This window comes from Opisthocomus hoazin, chromosome 4, assembly GCF_030867145.1.
Source record: "Opisthocomus hoazin isolate bOpiHoa1 chromosome 4, bOpiHoa1.hap1, whole genome shotgun sequence".
NCBI classification, from domain to species: Eukaryota; Metazoa; Chordata; class Aves; order Opisthocomiformes; family Opisthocomidae; genus Opisthocomus; species Opisthocomus hoazin.
Genome location: NC_134417.1, coordinates 33,150,458 through 33,171,420, shown reverse-complemented (window position 1 = coordinate 33,171,420; position 20,963 = coordinate 33,150,458). Strand labels below are relative to the sequence as shown.

Genomic DNA, 20,963 nt, shown 5'->3' with positions numbered 1-20,963 from the left:
CCCCTGGGAATCTACCCTCAGGGATAAAAGAGCAGAACAGAGCTGGCAGCTCTTTAAGGACCTTTTTTTTTTTTAGAGCACAAGAGCACTCATTTCCTCCGTGTGAGAAATCAGGCAAGGAAAGCAGGAGACCGGCATGGCTGAGTAGCGACCTCCTGGTCAAACAGAAGTGCAAGAAGGAAATGCCCAGGCAGTAGAACCAGGGATGTGTATCCTGGGGACAATATAGGGATGCTGACCACATGTGTAGGGATGCGATCAAGAAAGCTAAGGCATAGCTGGAGCTGAATTTGGCAAGGGATGCGAAGAATAATAAGGGCTTTCAGGTATGTTGGCGAGAAAAGGAAAATTAAAGAAATTGTACCTCCCCTGATAAAAAAACTCAGGAAACTGATGACAACTGACATGAACCTGTTTCGTCCTTTTAGGGGGACTTTATTCATCACTGGAAGCAGTCTTTTGTCCCCATACAAACTAGAAGGTGGTCATGTAGATCATGTGAACAAAAAACCTGTTTTCTAGCAGCAGAACCTTCAGCTCCCTGAAGGAGGAGGCGGAAGAGCTTTTCTTTTAGGTCTTGCCAAGCAGAAATGAGTTACCTGCTCCCCATGAAAAATATGTGGCGGTTGGAGACTGTGAAGTGAGAGAACAGGCTTCTGTGGCAAATCTGTTCCTTGCAACTTGTTCTATGTATTGGCTGTTCCCCTTCGTTAGAGATGCGTGTAACAAAATCACAGCAAGTGATGTCTCGAATAAAATAACAATTCTGTGTAATGTCCTTGCTGCTAAACTGAAAATTTATTGCTTGCATGCACTGAAGGTATTTTCTACTGATAAATTTTTCCTATTCTAGAGAAAGCGAAATGCACCTAGAACATTATTTTTTTTGAGAACTGTCCTTCTTTTCCTCAAAAAATATGTTATGTCACACAGGTTTGGAAGTACTTAGTGCTTTTACTAAATTTAGCGTTCACACCCATTCTGCTTCAACGTAATACTCTAATACGAATTAATTAGGCTGATTTTTGAGGGAAGTGTGGTTTTTGTTTGTTTATTTTTCTTAAAGGAGAATCACTGCTGAACAGTATTTAATTGTTCGGTGTAATACCCTTGTATCAAGGTAACTGTCCTTACTTAGGATGTTGAATGCAATTAAATTCTCTGAACTGCTGAGCCATCTTGTGCTTTTGTACAATTCCTCATTTCAGCACATTGTAAAGTTGTATTTTTTTCCTCTCCTCACTGTTTGCAAGCAAATAGCTGTTTGTGCGCGCGAGGTCCACAGCCACCTGTTAGGACATTTCAGCTGAGAGGTAAAGAGCACTGCTGAGCAGGAAAGAGGTGACAAATGTAGGAGTTCATTTGCGACTGGGGTGCTGGCGTTTTGAGGGTGCGGTGTCACCAGCTGATTTGTGAACTTGCCACAACTGAGGTTTTCTACACACAGATAGAGCTTTGTGCAGTTGGAGTACTCCAGGAAGAAAAAGAACGATTTAGTGACAATAAGAACTTAAAATTTAGTCTTCACGGACATTGTTCAGGGTCTTTTAATTTTGTTATCTCTGACTCTGCTTACTTGAAGGTAGCAAGGAACATGTCAAGCACACTTTCCCTCGGTTGTTAGATTAATTTACATTCAGCTTTGTTTTTCTTGAAAGAAGCTGGAGGGGCTGTAGAAATCTTGGAACAACGGAGCTCAGTAATCTTGTGCAAACGTTGCCATGGCATTCCTTAGACTTGCAGTGATATTGCTTGGAATATAAATGGGATAGGGCTTGATCAACAAGGACACTTACCATGTGTCTAGATGATGTGAGTCTTGCTGTTCTTCATTTCCAAGTAGTGCTGAAAACACAACTCGCATTGCAGAAGCATAGAAATTTGTTTATTAATAAGTTGTGATGTTCACTGTTAGCTACAGTTCTGCAAATGAGATCACCGTTCTTCAAATGAGAGCAAACAAGTTTTCTTCTCATTCATATGGATTGTTGCCATTGGAGTTGAGTAAGGCACCTGTGCTTGGAGTTTCAGAGGAAAAGGATTCTTGCGGTGGACATGTCCACACAAAAGCTCCAGCACCAGCTGCAGTGTAATGTCAGCTCAACTGCCTTCCTTGACAACCAGGTAGACTGGGAACGATACCATCCCACTCCACAAGAGAATGGAGCTGAGCAAAGCCGTCTGCAAAAATGAGATGCGTGAGCTTGTTCTGAGGTGCGTGTAGGTAAGGCGAAACACTTTGTAATATTCAGGTTGGCTAACTCAAAGTTACCGTGGTATCGTTGTATTACACTCTGTTGGTTTAGTGGCTTACTGATCTACGGACTGAAAAAGCATCTTTTTTTATTTGTGATTCATTTACCATAGGAATAGATGTTATCGACTGATGTTGTGTAAGTATAATTACAGGGAAAGTTGCTGTGTTAGGGTAACCTGAGTTCGTTCCAGGAAATGATTAGTGAGAAACTATTGTCTTGCTGCCTGACCACATCAATACAGTTCAGTCCCTTGCCACTTTATGCTATTGAAGGTAGGAGATTATTGACAACGTTATGCAGGCTGTTTACAGGGAAGCTTTTCAATTGCCGTTCCCACTAGAACACCACCTCTTTTATCTGGGTCTGGAAATGATGATTTAAATAGCAATAAAACATTACTGTTGAGGAATTCTGTTCTAGGTCTGTGGTTCAGCTGTAATTTTGTTTTTTCTGTTGCTGAATTCGAGGGTTAGGATTTTTCAGTGTGTTCAGTGATTTGGCCGGAGGGGGAACTCCGTTCCTGTGGGAACACTACATTTCATTAGACCCAAGTTTAGCAGAACGTTGCTGCAGCTTAGCAGTGACCACCATTGGTCTGCAAGTAAAGCAGTTAATGTCCACGCTCATCTAGATTTTCATCTACATTTTGAAATAGATTAATAACAGTAGGATTAATATGTTTGGTTTCATAGCAGGATTAATTCTTAGAGGATTAGGGGCAAGTTCATTGCTGCAGAGTTTGATGGAAAGGAGCACATCTTTTTTTTGCAGATCGGCAGGGGTTTTGCTGGGGACTGCAGTGTTAGGGAAGGTGTCTTTGTGGGTTTGTGCACATTTGTTTTGTGGTTGAGACTTAGTTGTTCAAGAGAGTTGACTCCAACCAGGGCCCCAGACAAACCGCAAACTCTGTTGCTGCTCGTGCAGGTTTCTGTCTTTTAAGCTGCTCTCATACATCATTTTGCTTACTTTAAAGCTAGCAGCACAGTATGTCTTTCCAAAAGCAAAGCTTACTTCTGCATTGGGGGGGTGAATAGCACTTGGGAGAGAGTAGAAGACAGTATCAGTTGGTAACACCCAGCACAACAGTGCTTCATATAGTCTTAGGACAATCAGGCTTGCAAAGCAGATCTTCTGAGAAGTCTGACAGGTTTTGAAAGTATGGAAGAACCTAGCTACCCATGAGCAAGTACAAAACCTGCTTTTTGCCTGTCAATGACCATCTTCCCTTTTTGCAGTACCTGGAGAGGCGATGAGTGGTCACAGACAAGTTGATGGTGATGAAATTCCATAGGTGACGGCAAGCTGGATGCACAAGTGTTGCCAGGAGCAAAAGTTTGCCTCTGACTAAGGAAGTAAACTGTTATCAGGTGTCCATGCATTTTTCTGTATTGAAGTTTGGAATCAGTGCCATCAGTTTATTCTGAAAAATCAGCTTCTTTAGGGAACATAAATGTTGTTGATCTCTTAAGAACATTCCCGATTCCATGTACAGAAGGAACACTGAGCACAAGAAGGACATGGAACTGTTGGAGCGGGTCCAGAGGAGGGCTACAAAAATGATCCGAGGGCTGGAGCACCTCTCCTATGAGGACAGGCTGAGAGAGTTGGGCTTGTTCAGCCTGGAGAAGAGAAGGCTGCGGGGAGACCTGATTGCAGCCTTTCAGTACCTAAAGGGAGCCTATAGGAAAGATGGGGACAATCTGTTTAGTAGAGACAGCAGTGACAGGATGAGGGGTAATGGTTTTAAACTAAAACAGGGTAGGTTTAGGCTGGATATAAGGAAGAAATTCTTTACAATGAGGGTGGTGAAACACTGGAACGGGTTGCCCAGAGAGGTAGTGGAGGCCCCATCCCTGGAAACATTCAAGGCCAGGTTGGACAGGGCTCTGAGCAACCTGATCTAGTTAGCGGTGTCCCTGCTCGCTGCAGGGGGTTGGACTATATGACTTCTAGGGGTCCCTTCTGACCCAAAACTTTCTGTCATTCTATGATTCTTTTTGTGTGGCTGGGCTGAACCCAAACATCTGATCTATTGTTAAATGGCATTATTTATTTCCTGACTTATTCTTTTCTGCTATGAAATGTACATTTTCCCCGACTTCAAAGATCTTTCACAAGTTCATCGTTTTAATGAGAATCTGTGGAAGGGAGAAACAGTAGGTGTGAAAAGCAAGTTTAAAATAGTCACAAAAGTATTGTTAAATCTGTTTTACCTCCTCACCTTTATGGACTTACTTGCAGCACGTCTCAAAATTATGATTTCACGTTGTCAGGCTATGTAAGTCTGTATAACATACATTTGTTTTAGTGAGCTTTGCGGGTTTGGTGCAGAATTTGAAACTGGCAAGCCAGTTGGTGAATGTGGACAGGGGTTCGGTATTGGGGTGAAAAATGCAAACTTGTAGCATTTGCAGGGGAACGAAACCAGATGGCAGCGAGATGAAAGCAAGGTGTAATGAGTCCCACCTCCATTTTGTGTCTGGTTTCTGATGTCCTGGTGCGGTTCAGTTGCTGTGCAGTGCTCTCTAAGCTTTCTCTTCTGATAGCCCATAATTAAGGCTCTGTTGAAGCGTGTTGGGGGTCTCATCTGGCCTGCTTACTGAGGTTTGCTTTTTGTGGAAACACAGGGAGAGAGGACGTGGAGAACTATGCAGAATTAGTTGGTAACTGAGTTCTGCTTAACCTGGGAACTGTGTTGCAGCCTTCAGTAATGTAAATGAAACTGGAGTTTGTATCAAAGCTTGTATCAGTGTACCCTGAAGGGAGGGCGCTTGCTTGTGCTCGGGACTGAGGTACAGGGTGTCAGACTTGAATTAAAGAGGGTAGTTCATGTATTCCTTACTTGCAGATGGGCAGCTCAGGTCTCAGTCACTCAGGCATCTCCTTCAGGCTGTTGCAGTTTTTGTGTATATTCTGAGATCATTGCTCAGGTGTAACCTAGTGCTTTGTTTTCTGTCCCCGAGTTCGGTGTGGACAGCATTTTCCTGTGTTGTGTCCGTCAGTCAGGTGCAGAGGAAAGGGCAGAAAGAAGTTCCAGGCATCCTTCCATTCCCCTCTGTCAGATTCTGGCAGAGCTGGTGCTCTGTCGTCCAAGTAATCCCTGAAGACTGAGCTCTTCTGGAGCTCCACTTTCTTTGAAGAACAAGCTGGCCCGCTTTCCTAAGGAATGAAGTCAGATGTAGGCATGCTGTGTGCGTGTATGTGTGTAGCTCAAACAGTGGAGATTTCACAAGGAGAAGATTGTTTTCAGTACCCCAGCTGCAGGTTAAGGATGAGAATCAGAGTCCTTGTAGGCAGTGTGGGCTGTATCTAGAGCATGGTCCCGAGCCTAGGAGACTCATACTCTGTTCCCAGTTCTGCCACGAACTACTCTACTGCCGTCAATTTGTGATTCCGTATTACAGCTGAGTTTTCTCAGTGTTTGCCTCCTTTGTAAATTAATGAATAACAGGTATTAGATGACACATAGGCATTATTAGCAGTATTTTTTTTGCCTGTTTCCGTTAGTAAAAAATACCACTAAAACGTTTGTGTCTAGAAGTCAGTGTCTGAAATAGCAGTCTTGCACATTATGTTACCATCTGTTATTTAGAAATCAGTTGTTTTATTTTAGCTAGCATTTCATAACTGGTCTCTGACTTTGAAACCAAAACTATACAGTCATCTGTGCTGTTTTTGTTTGTATGTTAATTTTTCAACGGTCTCTCACTGTTGCTGCAGGGATACTTATATGTGTGAGTTTTTGAGTACAGATGTGAAGTGATATAGAAAATATGCTACTTTTGTCTGGCTGTTTTGTAGCAGAAATTGGAAAGGGAAGGCTTTCTTTGCTGTGCTTAACCTGCTACCTACCGTTTGAGCAGCACGGCAAACAGGACTGAGAGTGAGAAACAGATACAGCTACTGTGGGCTTCATTTTAATGCCTACAAGGCAATCGATCAAATAATACAGGGACTGCTGTTAAGTACTTGGGAAATTTGTGGACATCTGAACTGGGTGGTGCCAGCTATTTGTGTATGACACATGTGGCCCCTATTAAGGTAGTCATTAGAGACCATATTGTCTTTATTACACAATATTTTTGTGAGGTTAGACAATGCTACTTTAGCCTCATTTTACAGAGGGACAAATAAGGAACAGAGATGTCTAACTGATGAGCACATGCAGATTGGGTTGGCAGCACCTCTTCATGAGCATCTGCAGGGCCCACCACCACAGTTCCTTGTGGTCCTCCAGCGTCATGCTGTACAGCACGATGATTCAGAAACCGATTTGTGAAGAGTGCATATCGTGGTGCTGGAGGAGGAGGAGGGACACAGCAGGGTGTAGAAACCTTGTCATCTGCACCAAGTTAAACTGCCCTTGCTTTTTGGTTATATGACCTGAATTCCCAAATAGTTTTGAAATGACTGTAGCTGAAATCCAGCTACAGAGACTTTACTAGTCACCAAAAGAAGAGGAACGAGAAAGGATTACATATACCTGCCATTATGGAATTCATGTATGTCCAGTCATCTATTTTTGACCGACTGCGAAATACCACGCATCATTTCAGAGGCTTTTAGACAGACTGTTTTGAGGGATTTCACTAGTTTTAAAAATCTGTCTCTAAACAACTGCTGTAGATCTCATAACAGCTCATATCCCTCCAGACCCACACTACACACTTAAGCTCTGCTCATAAAATACAATTAAGCACAAAATACTAAACAAACAAATATGCTCCAAACAACTTTTCACACAAGACAGGAAGTGGTGAGAAAATACATTGTAATTACTGTTATCTTCATTAGCTGTAATTTTGTCATTTTCTACAAGGAAAGCTACAATATAGTAAAAACATACATTTTTAATGAATCCTCTTGCTCCTCCACGTACAGTCTCATTCTCTTTCCAAACACCATTTTGTGGTTAGGCTTTCTTCTCAAGGTTTGGGAATTGGAGTTGTCTTTTTTAGCTTACAGCACTAAAGCCTGTTTTACAAATTTCTCTGCTTTCTTTCAACTTCCAGTGAATAACAAATGGCCCTTCTTTCCTCCTTACCATTCTCTCTGTTTTCCGTCAAATGTCAGTGTTACTACAACAGCAGCTGGTGCTGGACCAGGACAGACACCAGGCACCAGACTTCCTAAAATAGTACTGGATTCTCAGTCCTGTTTGTACTCTTACATGTTAAACTCATTCTGAATTGAGATAGTGAGGTTGCTGCTGCAAACTTGAGGGCATCTGTTTAGCAAGGAACTTGTTAACAAGCAATTTTGCTATGTCTCAGGAGCTTATGCAGAAATGAGCTGTGGTCGTAACTGTGGTCTTGGTCAGCGGCTCTGTCATCAAAGTGGTAGTTCAAGTCAACCTTAGAAACTGAGCAGTGATGATTTAAAAGCAGCGAGTCACGGATGGCCTACTCTTACAGTAAAGAAATGTACAATTTTAAGCCAGATATGCAAAGTATCCAATGTGTGTGTTAATTAACGTAGCAGCTTAATATCTGTCGCATCAAACCGAAGGAGGGATTTGCCTCAACTTGGCAACTGCTAGGAGAATTCACATTCACCACTAAAACAGCATGTATTTCTTCTTTGCTACCTTGAAAGCTAGCTCAAGAAGGATTTCTTTGGAGAAGTTCAGCCTTCTTCGTTTTAGTCTTTGTCCCTGACGAGTTTGTGATTCAGTAATGTATTCTGACGTCATTCATTGTTCATGCAATAGCATATTAAATAATGGTTTAGACAAACTATATTGAAGCCACAGCTCTTGAGCCAGATCACTGCATAGAGCAGAGTGACACTGCAACGACATAATCATCTCTTAGGAGCAAACCAAACTCTTACCTGGAAGATACAGTACGCGGACGAACTTTTGCAAGCCAGACATCCGCGTTTCAGCGTTTGGGTTGCGGGATGCCGGTTCCAAGGGCTGCTCTTGCATCCTGCGTTTTCCTGTGCCCTCCACAGTGCATTCCCTGTGTCTCTGTTTCTCTCTGGGCTGGAGAGGTGGGAATTCATGAGGTGGCTGACAGCATCCAAGACCCAGTGCAGAGACTCTTCAGTATATGAAGTACATCTTTTTCCACACGTCATCACTGAATGGCGATGGCTACTTAGGAGGTGCAGTGCATATAAGAAGTTGGATACATATGCGGAAGTTTTCATGGGATTAGGATATGCCTTCACTTACTCTTTTGATTTTTGTCTTAATTCAAGGGAGTTATGGGACTGGCTTCTGTAGACATGGCGTAGTGATGGTTTCAGAGAATAGTTCCCCTCTGAACTGGTGTTCCCTAAAAATGAGCTGAGTTTACAACTAAGTAATCATTAAAATATAGCTTAGGAATTGTGGAAGGCAAAGCTGACTTGCTAGTAGGAGCTTCTGGCTTGGTAAAGCTCCAGTGCTACTAAATTTTTGATCTTAATAACGTAGTACCTGGTGTCAGGCTACATTACCCTCCTTGTTCTACGTTTGCTTAATGTAGTAGTTTCTGTTGCTCATTGGAGGTGGATATTAGGTATGCAAACTACTGCTTACATCTACAGTTGCTCTTTATATTTACATTTTCTTACTATATGTTCAGGAAATTAACAACAATTTAGTAATAGTTCTGCATTTTAGGGTTTTCAGTTAGGTTATTCAACCAATTTTCATTTTCCAGACAGCTGTTGATGTGCAGCCAAGGGTGGAGATCTGTAATGATTTCAAAGGACACCAGAATGTATTTATTATTTTCAGCCCAAGTGAGTAAATCTGTCACAATGCCCATTATTTAGTGGCATGAGAGTAAGCTATACTTTCTAATGTTGTCATTAAACCAGCAAGGGGTTTTTTTGCCTCCTCCCCCTTCATTTGCTTCCTTATGTTTTGTAGTGCATTATTTTCTTCTGGCTGAATTCTATATTAGAGATGCAAAACAGCAGATCCCATGTGATTAGGGAGGTAGAAGTTTGTGAGAACAATCCTCTTGCCAGAAGATACACCATTAAAGCAGTGGTGAGGTAGAGCCCCAAATCTGTTTGGAGAGATGTTGAATGAAAAAGCTCAGAAATATTCCACTGTATTTGTAGGCTCATAGCAGATTATAAAAATAAAGCTTTCTTTTTAATGTGATGGTGAAACCTCAGGAGAAAATCATCTTAAGGTTTGGATCCTTATTTGAAGTTCATCCAGGCTGTTACACCCTTAAATTCTGTAAAATCTGGGTGCATATCACGCAAGAATAGGCGCCTTTTTTTGTGAGGTTGTTTGATACTTCCTGCCGCCACGTCATCTGGAAAGGCTGTAAGAAGAGCTTTTCTCATCATATGATATTTATAATTATTATTATTTCATAATTTCTCATTCCAAAATGGGGGGGAGGTTTCAAGGATGATCATTCACTTTGAACTCTAGTTTAATGACAGCATATGTGCAGTGTCTCTGGGGTGGTCTGTCCATGGGTGCTGGAGAGGAGGCAGAACTTTCTTACTGCAGCTGCTGCTGAGTCTACTGGCTACAGCCAGCAAATGCCTTCAGAAGTCTCTCTTCAGTAATGTGATCTATGGTACTCTGCTTTCTGAGAATTGCTTCGTATTTTTTTAAAGAACAGTTTTTCTTTGGAAAGTGCTCGTGTGCTGAAACTTGTGGTGAAACAATCCATTTTGTTTTCTTGGTCTCAAGAAAATTTGGAGAAGGGAGCTGTATTTCTTGTGTGTTTGTAAACAGTCATCTCTGCAGTTTTTCTGTGCAGTGATGTTGAGGAAGAAAGAGCAAGAATTTATCACATTCCTCCCTGGGGATGTGGGAAACTGTGGATGAGATTCAAGACCCCACTTTGCCTGAGCAGTGCCTGGAGTGGCAGGTAACTGAGTGCCCTGAGATGAGTGAGATAATACATCCAGCTGTCCATTTAAATAGTGGGAGTAGGCACTCCATGAGACACTGTCCTGCTAAGGCAAATGTGTGCACTAGCATTCCTGATAATAACTGCCTGTTGTCCAGGTTCTTGGTTATAGGTAATATATATAAATATATGTTCTCTGGGTAAAATAACTCAAAAAATAAAATTTTCCACATTTTTTGTAATAACTAACCACAGAATTGTTATTGTCTGTTTTAGTGAAAACATAAAGTACAGGAGAAAACAGTGTTTGTGCTCTGAAAATAAAATATTGTTCTGGAATACTGAGAATTGTCTCCAAGACAAATGTGTTACAGCTCAGAGATTGCTCCACAGAGGAATTAAGTGTTTTTCATGTTCGCCGAGAGTGAGTATTTTCAAAAGTACGCTGTATGACCAAGTAGTTGGTTCCTCATTAAAACTTAGTGATTCTCCTGAGCATCTCAGCATACCTTTGTATGAATTTTGGTGCTCAGACTGTGCTTAGTTTTTGTTTTTTGGTACTGAACTGAGTTGAAACTCACAGATACGTTATTTTTTCAGCCCACTGATCACAAAGCTTGTGACCTGGCTCCCAGTGAATATACCTTTTCTGAGCATTAACTAACTAGGGTCCTTGTAGCTAGCTGAAAATGTGACTCAGCGCAGAGAATAATAAACCTTCCCACACCTCCTCATAATCGGAGAGGTGAAGGAGCTTGTGCTACTGTACTGCTCTCCAATTACGTGTTCTGGGAATAAGCCGAAAATGTCATTTCTGGTTCTTCCCTTTTGCAAAGTGTGTAATTTTTATACATTTGTGTTGAAGTACCTCCAGTCAGAGGCCAGGGCGTCTTTGTGATAGTCATTTTATTATACAGAATGGAAAGGTTTTCTGCTCTAGCCTTCACCATTTGAATAAACAGAATCACATAAGGCATAAGAGAATTAAGCATAGGAGAGTTGAACTGGAATTAAATATCTATTAACTCCTACCTCCCTCTGAAAAAAGCCTGACAACTTGTGAACCAGTTGATCAACTACGAAATGCCCGTGCTGTGGTAATGAGGGTTCAGTTGCTCCCTTCTGCGACAGCTGTTACACGGTGCCATGCAGAGGATTTTTTTTTTTATGTGAACTTTCTGGTGCAGTGCATAAACTCTAAATTGCTACATTACATAAATATTTAAGTGAATGGAGCTTTACTGGCAGATACGTAATTCTCAAATAGTTGAGATTTTTTTCTTATCTACATTCTCACAATTGTGTGAAAAAACAGTTATAGTGCAGGTAGCTTTTTTTTTTAGAGAGTGGGTATTAAGGGAAAATTGTAAGGAATTCAAAATATTAAGATAACATTTGTATTCTATTTTGGCTCTCAGGGATTCAGTTTTTCAAATACAATATAGCTCCCTAATTATTTTTATCTGGCCTTTTGGCAACATTTTACCAGATTTTTCTAGGTTGTGTTGTACTTGAAATGCAAAATCAGTGGGAAATGTTTTTGTTTACACCATCGAACATTTATGAAAAAAATGTATAGAATTCCTGGAAGAACAGTGAACTTTCTATAGGATTTTACACCCAGGAGAAAAAAAAAAAGGAAAGAAAAAAAGAAAAAAGAAAGGTTTTATATCATTAAATCTTTCCATTCAGGGTATTTTTATATGAAGTTTGCTCAGGTCAACAGGATTTATTGTTGGTTTTGTCGTTGTGCATGAACAGGTGGGCACACTGAGGAGGCTGTGGCAGCGGGGTGCTGAAGCAGCCACTGGTGGGACGAGCTTGCTCACCAGAGCATGGCCCGGAGCAGCTCTGGAGCAGCGCCCAGCGCTCTGGAGCCCTGCCTGGTGTCTGTGCTAGCCGGAGCACTGACCTGTCTGGGCAGCTGGATGCTAGCTCAGCCGTCCCCGCGTTGTAGTCCGTCGAACCTTGCAGGCGTGCCTTCGGGTGGATATGCTTCAGGTCCCCTGGGACTCTCCCATATTCAGCTAGACATCTTCAGCTGCTAATTTAGTCCAAGGACATAAAGAATGGGTGCTACTGGGTCACATGAAAGAATGGCACTATTAAAATAACAAATAGCTAATATTTGTAGTTTATTTTTAGCTTATTTCCTGTTGTTTCCCTGCAGCTGCTGACGTTGTCACAAAAGCTTCCTTTCTAGCTGCTTTGCTTAAAATATACATACATTGTGCATATGTGCATCTGCGTGCCAGAGCATCTGGGTGTGGACTTGTCGGGTCGTGCAGTGCATTTGCTTGTGAATAAAGCGGCATCAGCTGAAACTCCCTGAGAATGAGAACTGCGAGGAGGTTGCAGAAAGACCTTTCTGTGAGGCTTTTTCTTCGTTTGTGAACGCAGCCATGAGAACGTGGATGTTCTGCAGCCTGTGTTCCCAACCTACATGCTGGTAACATGGGCAGACCGACGTTTCCCCTGGCGGACAGGCAACAGACAGTGGACTTCAGTCTCGACCCAGACACTGACTGTCTCTCCTCCACTACTTCACACCAAAGAACTGGGTCTGCAGTAATCGCCCGTGGTACTTAATGTCAGAGCGAGTCATTTGTCATGAGTTACCATAGTTATATGTACTGAAAGGGAGGGCAGGGCCTTCAGATAATAGTGCAGGATGCTGGCCCTTGAGGTGTCATGCGATTTCTTGCTCTCTCCTTTCTATTTTTAATTTCCCTTTGAAGTGAGTTTATTGAGTCACACAGGACTGAAAGGAATATTTAAAAATGCAACAGACAATAGTCCAGTTTCCTTATTTCTTGCCCTATTCATGTACTGACCAGACACTCTTCGTCGTCTTAACTTCCGATCTCCTCCCCCATACTCCATTCACTTCCTGAATTTCTTTGGCTTACGATAACACCACAAAACCCATCCGATTACTCATTTAGGCTTATTGTTTCCTTTTTTTTTTTCCCTAAGGGATAGCCAGTTCTCATAAATTGAAGTTATCCCTGGACAGGTAAATTTCTGCACACGCTGTGTTGAAATCAAGCGTTAGGCATTACAGGGGATTCTCAATCTTTCATGAGCATTGTGAATATGTGTAATTAGGAATGATCTTTTTTTTTTTTCCTTCCTGTTGGGCATTTTCTGGGGTTGGGAAAAAGATAAAGGTTGTCAAAAGCTAACTTTCTATGTGTTTGTTTTCCCATTATCTTCTTATGGCCTGAGGGTACAACAGAACTGAAATTGTTACGCAGTAAGGCGTATTGTGGCTCCGTCTGAGCACACGTAGTCATTTTGCACCACAACATCATGTCCAAAGACAGATGGGGCATGAATTATCCATATTTTGCTCAAAATATGCTGTTGTTGGCACATTTGTGTATATGTTTTTTAAAGATACTGCAGATGTCTCTGGTGGGGTTCTAATTTCCTTAAGTGGCATTAGGAGGTCCTGGCTGTAATAACAGCACCCAAAAGACAGGGTTTTGGCCCCTGTCCATCTGGGATCTCAGGATTTCCCATGAAAACTCTCAGTTGTATGAGAATGTGTGAGTCAGTTCTCTTTCTGGCTCACTGTGTAGTATTTGGTACCCACAGCTTCCATTAAAAGTCCTTCAGCAGAGTATCTACATGATAGACCCACTCTTACAGATTCTGCATGTGTAGCTTTCTCCAAGTGTGATATACATATGTGTTCCATGTAAGCTTCTCTTCATTTTCTTCTTCTCCTAGGTATTATGACAACTTTACCCAATGCACAGAACGAGAAGCCAACAATGCAAGTTGCTTCTGGCCAAACCCCCTCGCAGAGGGTTTTATCACTGGAATTCATAAACAGTTCTTTTCAAACTGTACTTCAGAAAAGGTTCACTGGGAAGATCCGCCGGATGAAATTCTCATAACTCTGATCTTGATCCCAGTCATGTTGACATGTGCCATGATAACACTGGTAGTATGGTGCAGCAAGAGGAGTGATATCCTGGTGTAAGTTGTTCCTCTGGGCTTTCTTTTTCTCCATTTCCTTCTTCCAAAAACATTAAGAAAGGAGGACAAAGAGAGAAATTTGACATAAAGATTTCAGATCTGCTGAAATGGAACCTGTGAGATACTGTCACAGAGACAATGCTCCTGTGAGAAAAGACTGCCTGGTGGTGCTGCTGCAAGTCACTGCTGCTGAGCTTGGCCATCGGTGTTGCTGGTGCAAAGCTCTCTACTTCCATCAGGCCTCATCATCAAGGAATTTACAGGCAGCTCCCAGAAACAGGAGAGTCCCCAGGCAAATGGACCCCTTAGCTGCAAAAGGCATAAAGTTACTTTCCCATGGGTAAAGCTGGTTGATAAACCAAGTTTTGCAAAACTATGTAAGTGTATGTACACACGGTGTAACGTTGACTGTGGGGGAGATGATATCTGGAGTTTTTGTGCAGGACACTTGAGGTTTTCATCTGTGAACCTGGTGACTTGGGTAGAAGGTCACTGGCAAAGGAACTGAACGTGGATGTAACCAAATGGCAGCTTTTCCTGGAAGCTGGTCAAAAACATTGTTACCAAGAACTGGAAGTATTCTCCTGGCAAAGGAACAACTTACGTGTACAATGACTATCCCCGGGGGGAAGTTACCATGCTGCGTTATAAAATAGTTTATAAAATGCCTTTAAGCATGGCTACTTGGAATTGTATGGCTTACAAACTAACTCGGGGAAGATATACCAGTGTTATTTTACAAAGCTGGAAAATATGAGAGAAAATTGATTGATTATAAATATACTGAGGAGTAATGAAGAAACTTTCATATGCCGGACTATTTTTCCTCTTTTATAATTATTATTCTTGATGACTTGTGGTGACTGTATACTCCCTTCTCTCACTTCAGTTTGTGCAAGGGATATCCTACAAATAAATATAAAGGTGTCACATTGATTGAGGTGCCTTTCAGAGTATAATTTTGTACATAAATAATTCTTCATCCCATGAAGAGTGTAGGAACTGAAATGTAAACATGAAAGCTTGGAGCAGACATAGGAGGAAAGAGAAAAAATTCTACTCAGAAATCATATTCTATAAAGCTATTCCTATGTAACAGTTGAAATAAAGATCATATGCCTAAAATAAGACAACTTCTGTGTGTTGTAAATCTTTCTTTTCTGGCATTTCATGAAATGCCTCTCAGTCAAATGCTCTTCTAGTATAGGTAAGTAATATCTGTGATGAGTGTCTCCACACCGTATGCACATAAGTACAAGACAGGTTGAATGGCCAAGTAATGCTGTTTCATATCTCTGCTAGTTAGATTTTGTCTTTCAAGATTCTGACCCAGTGTTTGAGATTTAGGTCTGTGTGTATGATGAGAAGTGTTTCCAGGCTCGAATCAAATCAGAAGTGCCTCCTTTATTAGAATTGTTTATATGTAGATAGGTGAAGAGCACCTGTAGCTGTACTGGTTTGCTTTCACATCCTTTCACAAGGATTGAAGGCACCAGCTTCTTTTTTCATTACCCAAATGTTAGAATGGTTCATTTTCTAAGGTGTTTCCTGGGGGTGTTTCCAAAGATACTTTTTCATTCTCTAGGTGCTAGCAGAAAATCACTCTTTGTAAAAGAAGAATGACATATATATTAAGGATTTCGGTTTAGTTTTCTACTTACTATTTTCTGCATTAGCATGTTTTGGTCCACCAAAATTAGTGGTGAAGTGAAAAGAACCAACCCATTCATTTGATCCAAAGGATTGTTTGGTTAAGCATTTTGCGTGGCCAAAACCAAATAATTCTATCTTCTGCATGGAGTTTCATCGTAATCCTCATTTTACTTTAAATTTTAACAAGCTTCAAAGCAAGTTTCAAAACTTCAGTTTGGTAATTGCATAGCAAAAATTTGACTTCTTCAAAAACATGATCATTTCAATCTAATTGCCGTATTTGGTGCAAATTCTTGACCAGTTGTGACTTGTTTGAAACTGTGTTCACTTGATCAACAGGTCATCTGAGAGATCTCAGCCAGCCTAATTCACTATTAAACAGATTGGCCTGGGTACTAAATGGAGAATAAACTGTCACGTTGGTGACATTGCACTACTAGATGTGTATTGTGGTCTTTAAACAAATGCGATGTTTAAACAGATTCTGTTTAATTTGAAAATAAAATCTAGTGCGAGCTTTTTGAAAAGTCTAAGAAATGTAAGATTCAAAGATGTGTGATCTTCTGCTATTTTTTTTTTATATACTTGGATAGAAGGGCAGAGAAGTTGAACCAGTGCATGGGACATGACACTGCTAATTTAATGCAGCCTCAGTGGTTAAATCCGGAGAAACATTTATAGCGTTTTAAGGAAAAAAGCAACCACAGTCTCCAGTTCTTAACAGCTGTGGACATTAACAGGGAACCAGAATGGTAAGTGTTGGATCTTATAATTTGACTTGTCCTATGTGTTAGTGAGTTAGTGGTTATTTTGAACTGCATGGAGCTTGCTACCTTTCCCCTGAAGTCTGTTTCCATTGCCAGGAAAAATCATATCTGAGACCAAGAATCTGGCTTGTTTAGTAACTGCGAATTAATTCTATGTTACAACAGTCTCAGAGGAAAAAAGGCAGAGATTCAAACAAAAATAAAATCACTGGTTCAAATCATTCTTAGAATTGGAACAGTGGCTGATCCCAAGCAATGCTTAGAGCCGAAGAGAAGTGACGGGCTTGCTGAGCAGCTAGGTGACATCACTTTATTGCTTCGAGTTGTGGGACCTTTTGCATTCAAGAACAACTGGGAAAATGTGCATTTCCATTGGGTATGAGACCTTCAGCAAAAAACATGATGTCAAGCACAACCAAGACAAAGGCTGAGAGGACTACCTTCACTTTCAAGAGAGATCTCAAGGGTGAAGGCCAAAGGGGGAAAAGAGCTCTTTAAGTGCAAGGAAAGAGGTGGTCAAAAACGCAAAACCATTTGGGACTTCTTTCCAAGAGGACAACCTCAGAGTAAGCAGGGTGGTAGCAACTGTCCCTAGGTGCATTGCTGAGGAATCGTGAGGAAACCCTGCCTGCTCTCTACATCTCTGCAACTTCATTCAGAGAGAACCCAAAGCCTTTCTTTCACCTCTGGCATCCCCACAGCCAAAGGAATGTATATGGCAGAAATGCCCTTCTTGACATAGTCTGGATGTCCAGATGGATTGACGGGGATGCCCAGCAGCTGGGTCCCGTGCATGGCCATCAAGGGCAGGGACAGCTCCTGGGCATGGGGACTGTCTCAGGGCCAGCACCCCAAAGGCCTTCGTCCCAAGGATGCTGGGCGGGGCTGCGCAGGGGGGGCCCCGTCACCCCCATGTCACAGTGCCACCACCCGGCAACGCAGCAGTCACAATGGCCCAGGGCAGGATAAAAGGGAGCAGCCTCCTCGTCCCACTGCCAGAGCTGGCCCAGGGGCAGCCTGAAGACATCCCAGAGGAGCTCCTCGAGGAGCCACTGGAATTACGTGTCGGGGGCTGACGGAGGAAGACCAGAGGCTGGATGAGGCTGCTGGAGGTTCTCCACTGCAAGGCCAGCTCCTGGCGGGGCCACCTTCAAAGCCCATCTGAGGGATGGAAATCCTGCTTCAGCCTTCAGGGAACAGATGCAAGCCCCTCAGAAGATGAGAAGAACCAGCAACCTCTGGAGGTGCATCAGGCTATTGAGGCTCTCAGCTGGATGGCAGAGGCAAGACCCAGGTACTGCCTTCTTAATGAGCACTACAGAGCTCACTGTTCTCCTCCCCCCCGTTAAGTCAGGGGCAGCAGCCATAAGAAACGGGATGCAGAGATGTTGCAAGGGTTCCCAGGGCTCTGGAGCACGCATTGGTGCCCTGCCAGGTGCGGGAAGGATTCTTCACCCCAAGGTCTATCAGGCCAGGGGCACTTGGCCACGCTTGGGAGCCCCTCAGATGGCTCCAGAGTGAGAGAGAGCAGGGCTTGGGCACTTCCCGGGAGGCGTGACCAGCCTGTGGGACCAGGAGCCAGGTCTTGCTCCCATGCTCAGGGAATAGCGGATCGCCAGCGCTGGGGTCAGGAAGGAATTTTCCCCCGGGGCACATTGGCACTGCTCCCCGGGGGTTTTTTGCCTTCCTCTGCAGCATCGAGCACGACCACTTGTCACGGCTCCTCTCGTCCCTTTGGGCCAGGTTACTGCCTGCTGCTCGTGCTCCACGACGACGGCCTCTCGTGCCCCGCAGCTGGGGGGAGGAAGGCTTTTTTTCCCCCACCATGGGCGAGCGAGTGTCCCCGGGGGTTTTTTGCCTTCTTCTGCAGCCCTGAGCACGGCCCCTTGCCAGGGCTCCTTTGGGCCACTTTGCCCACGTGCCTGCTGCTCATGCTCCACGAAGGTGGCCCTCGTGCCCCGCATGGGGGGGGGAGGAAGCTTTCTGGAGTCCCAGGACGGGCCCCCAGGGTGGCCCCCGGGGCTGGCTTCTTGTTCTCTGGAGCACTGAGCACAGCTCCTTGCCGGGGCTCCTCGTACCCTCTCGGCCGGGTTCTTGCCGGCTGCTATTGCACCTCCAAGGCAGCATCGTGCCCTGGCTCTCGCGGGCTCTCTTGCCCAGTGCCAGCTTGTAGCGGGAGCCAGCTCTGCTCTTCCCTTGGCTCTATTTCTGTGTAGATATAGGCATAGGTAACTCTGTGTATGTGTGTGTGTGTCTGTTAAGTTTTTCCTGGTAGGCCAGTCCCAGCCATTGAGCTCTATGAGCACCCCCAGGACCTTGGCAGAAGTAGATTTGCACTGCTCCTACGCTCTTCTTTAGACATTGATGGTTGGCCACTTTGGAGACAGAGTATTGGGCCAGATGGATCTTTGCTCCGGGGGAGTACTGCTGTTCTCAGGCTCTTGGGGTTTAATATGTTTTTCCAAGGGAGAGAGCTCAGGCATTTCTGAAAATGAGTACAAGGAGAAAAAGAAAAATCCATGGGGAAATGAACAGGTATTGCTCCCCTCAAAAAGATTTGCAGTGATTTAGTTCAGGAGTACATCCTGCTTCAGACTGAGGGCTTGATCTTTGAGTCTTGCTGGGGTCAGAGATGTGGGGTTTTGCTGTCCTGTGGAAACCCAGCTAAACTGCATGAACAGAGAAGACTTTCAAGAACCACACTTCACAACAGCTTTGTGCAAAGGTGTTCAGATGGTCCCATGATCTTGAGACCATCCACAGCTCTCACCCCCGTCTGGAGGTACATGCCTTCTTCCCACTGTGTGACAGAGCCAGTGCCTAGGATGGTACATAACTGCCCATCCAGTGCCTGCTACTAGTGCAGGGCTGGGGAGAAATGTCATCAGAGGTTTCCTCAGCAGGTGCTGGTAAGGAAAGGAGGAGATAGGAAGAAAGAATGGAATGGAATGGAATGGAATGGAATGGAATGGAATGGAATGGAATGGAATGGAATAGTTCAGCTGAAAGGGACCTACAGCGACCATCTCATGGAACTGCCTGACCACTTCAGGGCTGACCAAAAGTTAAAGCAGGGCATTAAGGGCGTTGTCCAGAGGTCTCTTAAACACTGACAGGCTTAGGGCATTGACCACCTCTCCAGGAAGGTTCAACCACCTTCTCAGTAAAGAAACTCATGTCAGGTCTGACCCTTCCCTGACGGATGCAGCTTTGAGCCATTCACACTGCCGTTCTCCGAGCAACGGGCGAATGCAATTTTTATCTGAGAGTTTCAGCAGCATTACAGATGCAGAATGACAACAGTGGAAGCTTTTTAGCATGTAGCTGCTTAAAACTGAGATATGTTGACTGGCTTGGAAACCAACTGAACTCTTCTTGGAAAACACGTCAAAGGACTGCATGTGTGTATAAACAAACAGTGGGAACACAGAGATAATTCTACTAGCACAACTTCACTTTAAATCCTAGGAAGTTATGATATGTTTAATTGCTTACATCATACAAACATGGTGGGACAACTCGCATGACTGGCATGCTGTCATGGATGGTTACAGACTCTTTAGGAAAGACAGCCCAACAAGGAGAGGTGGTGGAGTTGCTCTATATGTGAGAGAGCAGCTGGAATGTATTGAGCTCTTCCTGGGGGCAGGTGAAGAACAAGTCGAGAGCTTATGAGTCAGAACCAAGGGACAGGCTCATACGAGTGACACTGTTGTGGGTGTGTACTATAGGCCACCTGACCAGGAGGAGGAAATTGATGAAGCTTTCTACAGGCAGCTCGAAGTAGCCTCACAGGCCCTGGTTCTCACGGGGGACTTCAACCACCCTGACATCAGCTGGGAAGACCACACAGCCAGGCACATGCAGTCCATGAGCTTCCTGCGGAGCACTGATGATAAATTCCCGATGCAAGTGGTGGAGGAGCCAATGAGGAGAGGTGTGCTACTGGACCTTGTACTGACAAATAGAAACTGGTTGAGGATGTGAAGGCTGAGGGCAGCCTTGGCTGCAGTGACCGTGAAATGGTGAACTTCAGGAGCCTGTGTGGAGGAAGCAGGGCAATAAGTAGGATCACAACCTTGGACTTCAGGAGAGCTAACTTTGGCCTCTTCAAGGAGCTACTGGGAGGAATCCCATGGATCAGGGCTCTAGAAAGTAGGGGGGTCCAAGAGAGCTGGTTGCTGTTTAAACATCACTTCCTCCATGCTCAGGATCGGTGCATCCCCCTGAGCAAGAAATCTAGCAAAGGAGGCAGGAGACCCACATGGATGAGCAAGGAGCTTCTAGCGGAACTCAGAAGAGAAAGGTCTATGGAATGTGGAAAGAGGGGCAGGCCACTTGGGAGGAGTACAGGAATGTCAGAGCATGCAGGGATGCAATGAGGAAGGCTAAGGTCCACCTGGAATTAAAGTTGGCAAGGTATGTCAAAGACAGCAAGAACGACTTCTTCAAGTACACCAGCAGCAAACTGAGGGAAGACCAGG

General features: G+C 43.7%; 1 protein-coding gene across 1 annotated transcript in view; it reads left to right on the top strand.

The window, feature by feature from the left end:
• RAMP3 (receptor activity modifying protein 3) overlaps nt 1–15,206 on the top strand; it is a 53,773-nt gene extending 38,567 nt beyond the window's left edge. The window contains exon 4 of the mRNA XM_075418544.1: nt 13,808–15,206. Within this exon, the coding sequence (XP_075274659.1) occupies nt 13,808–14,063 (256 nt within the window). The 3' untranslated portion in view covers nt 14,064–15,206. The remainder of the gene's footprint in view (nt 1–13,807) is intronic.
• Nucleotides 15,207–20,963: the final 5,757 nt, after the last annotated feature.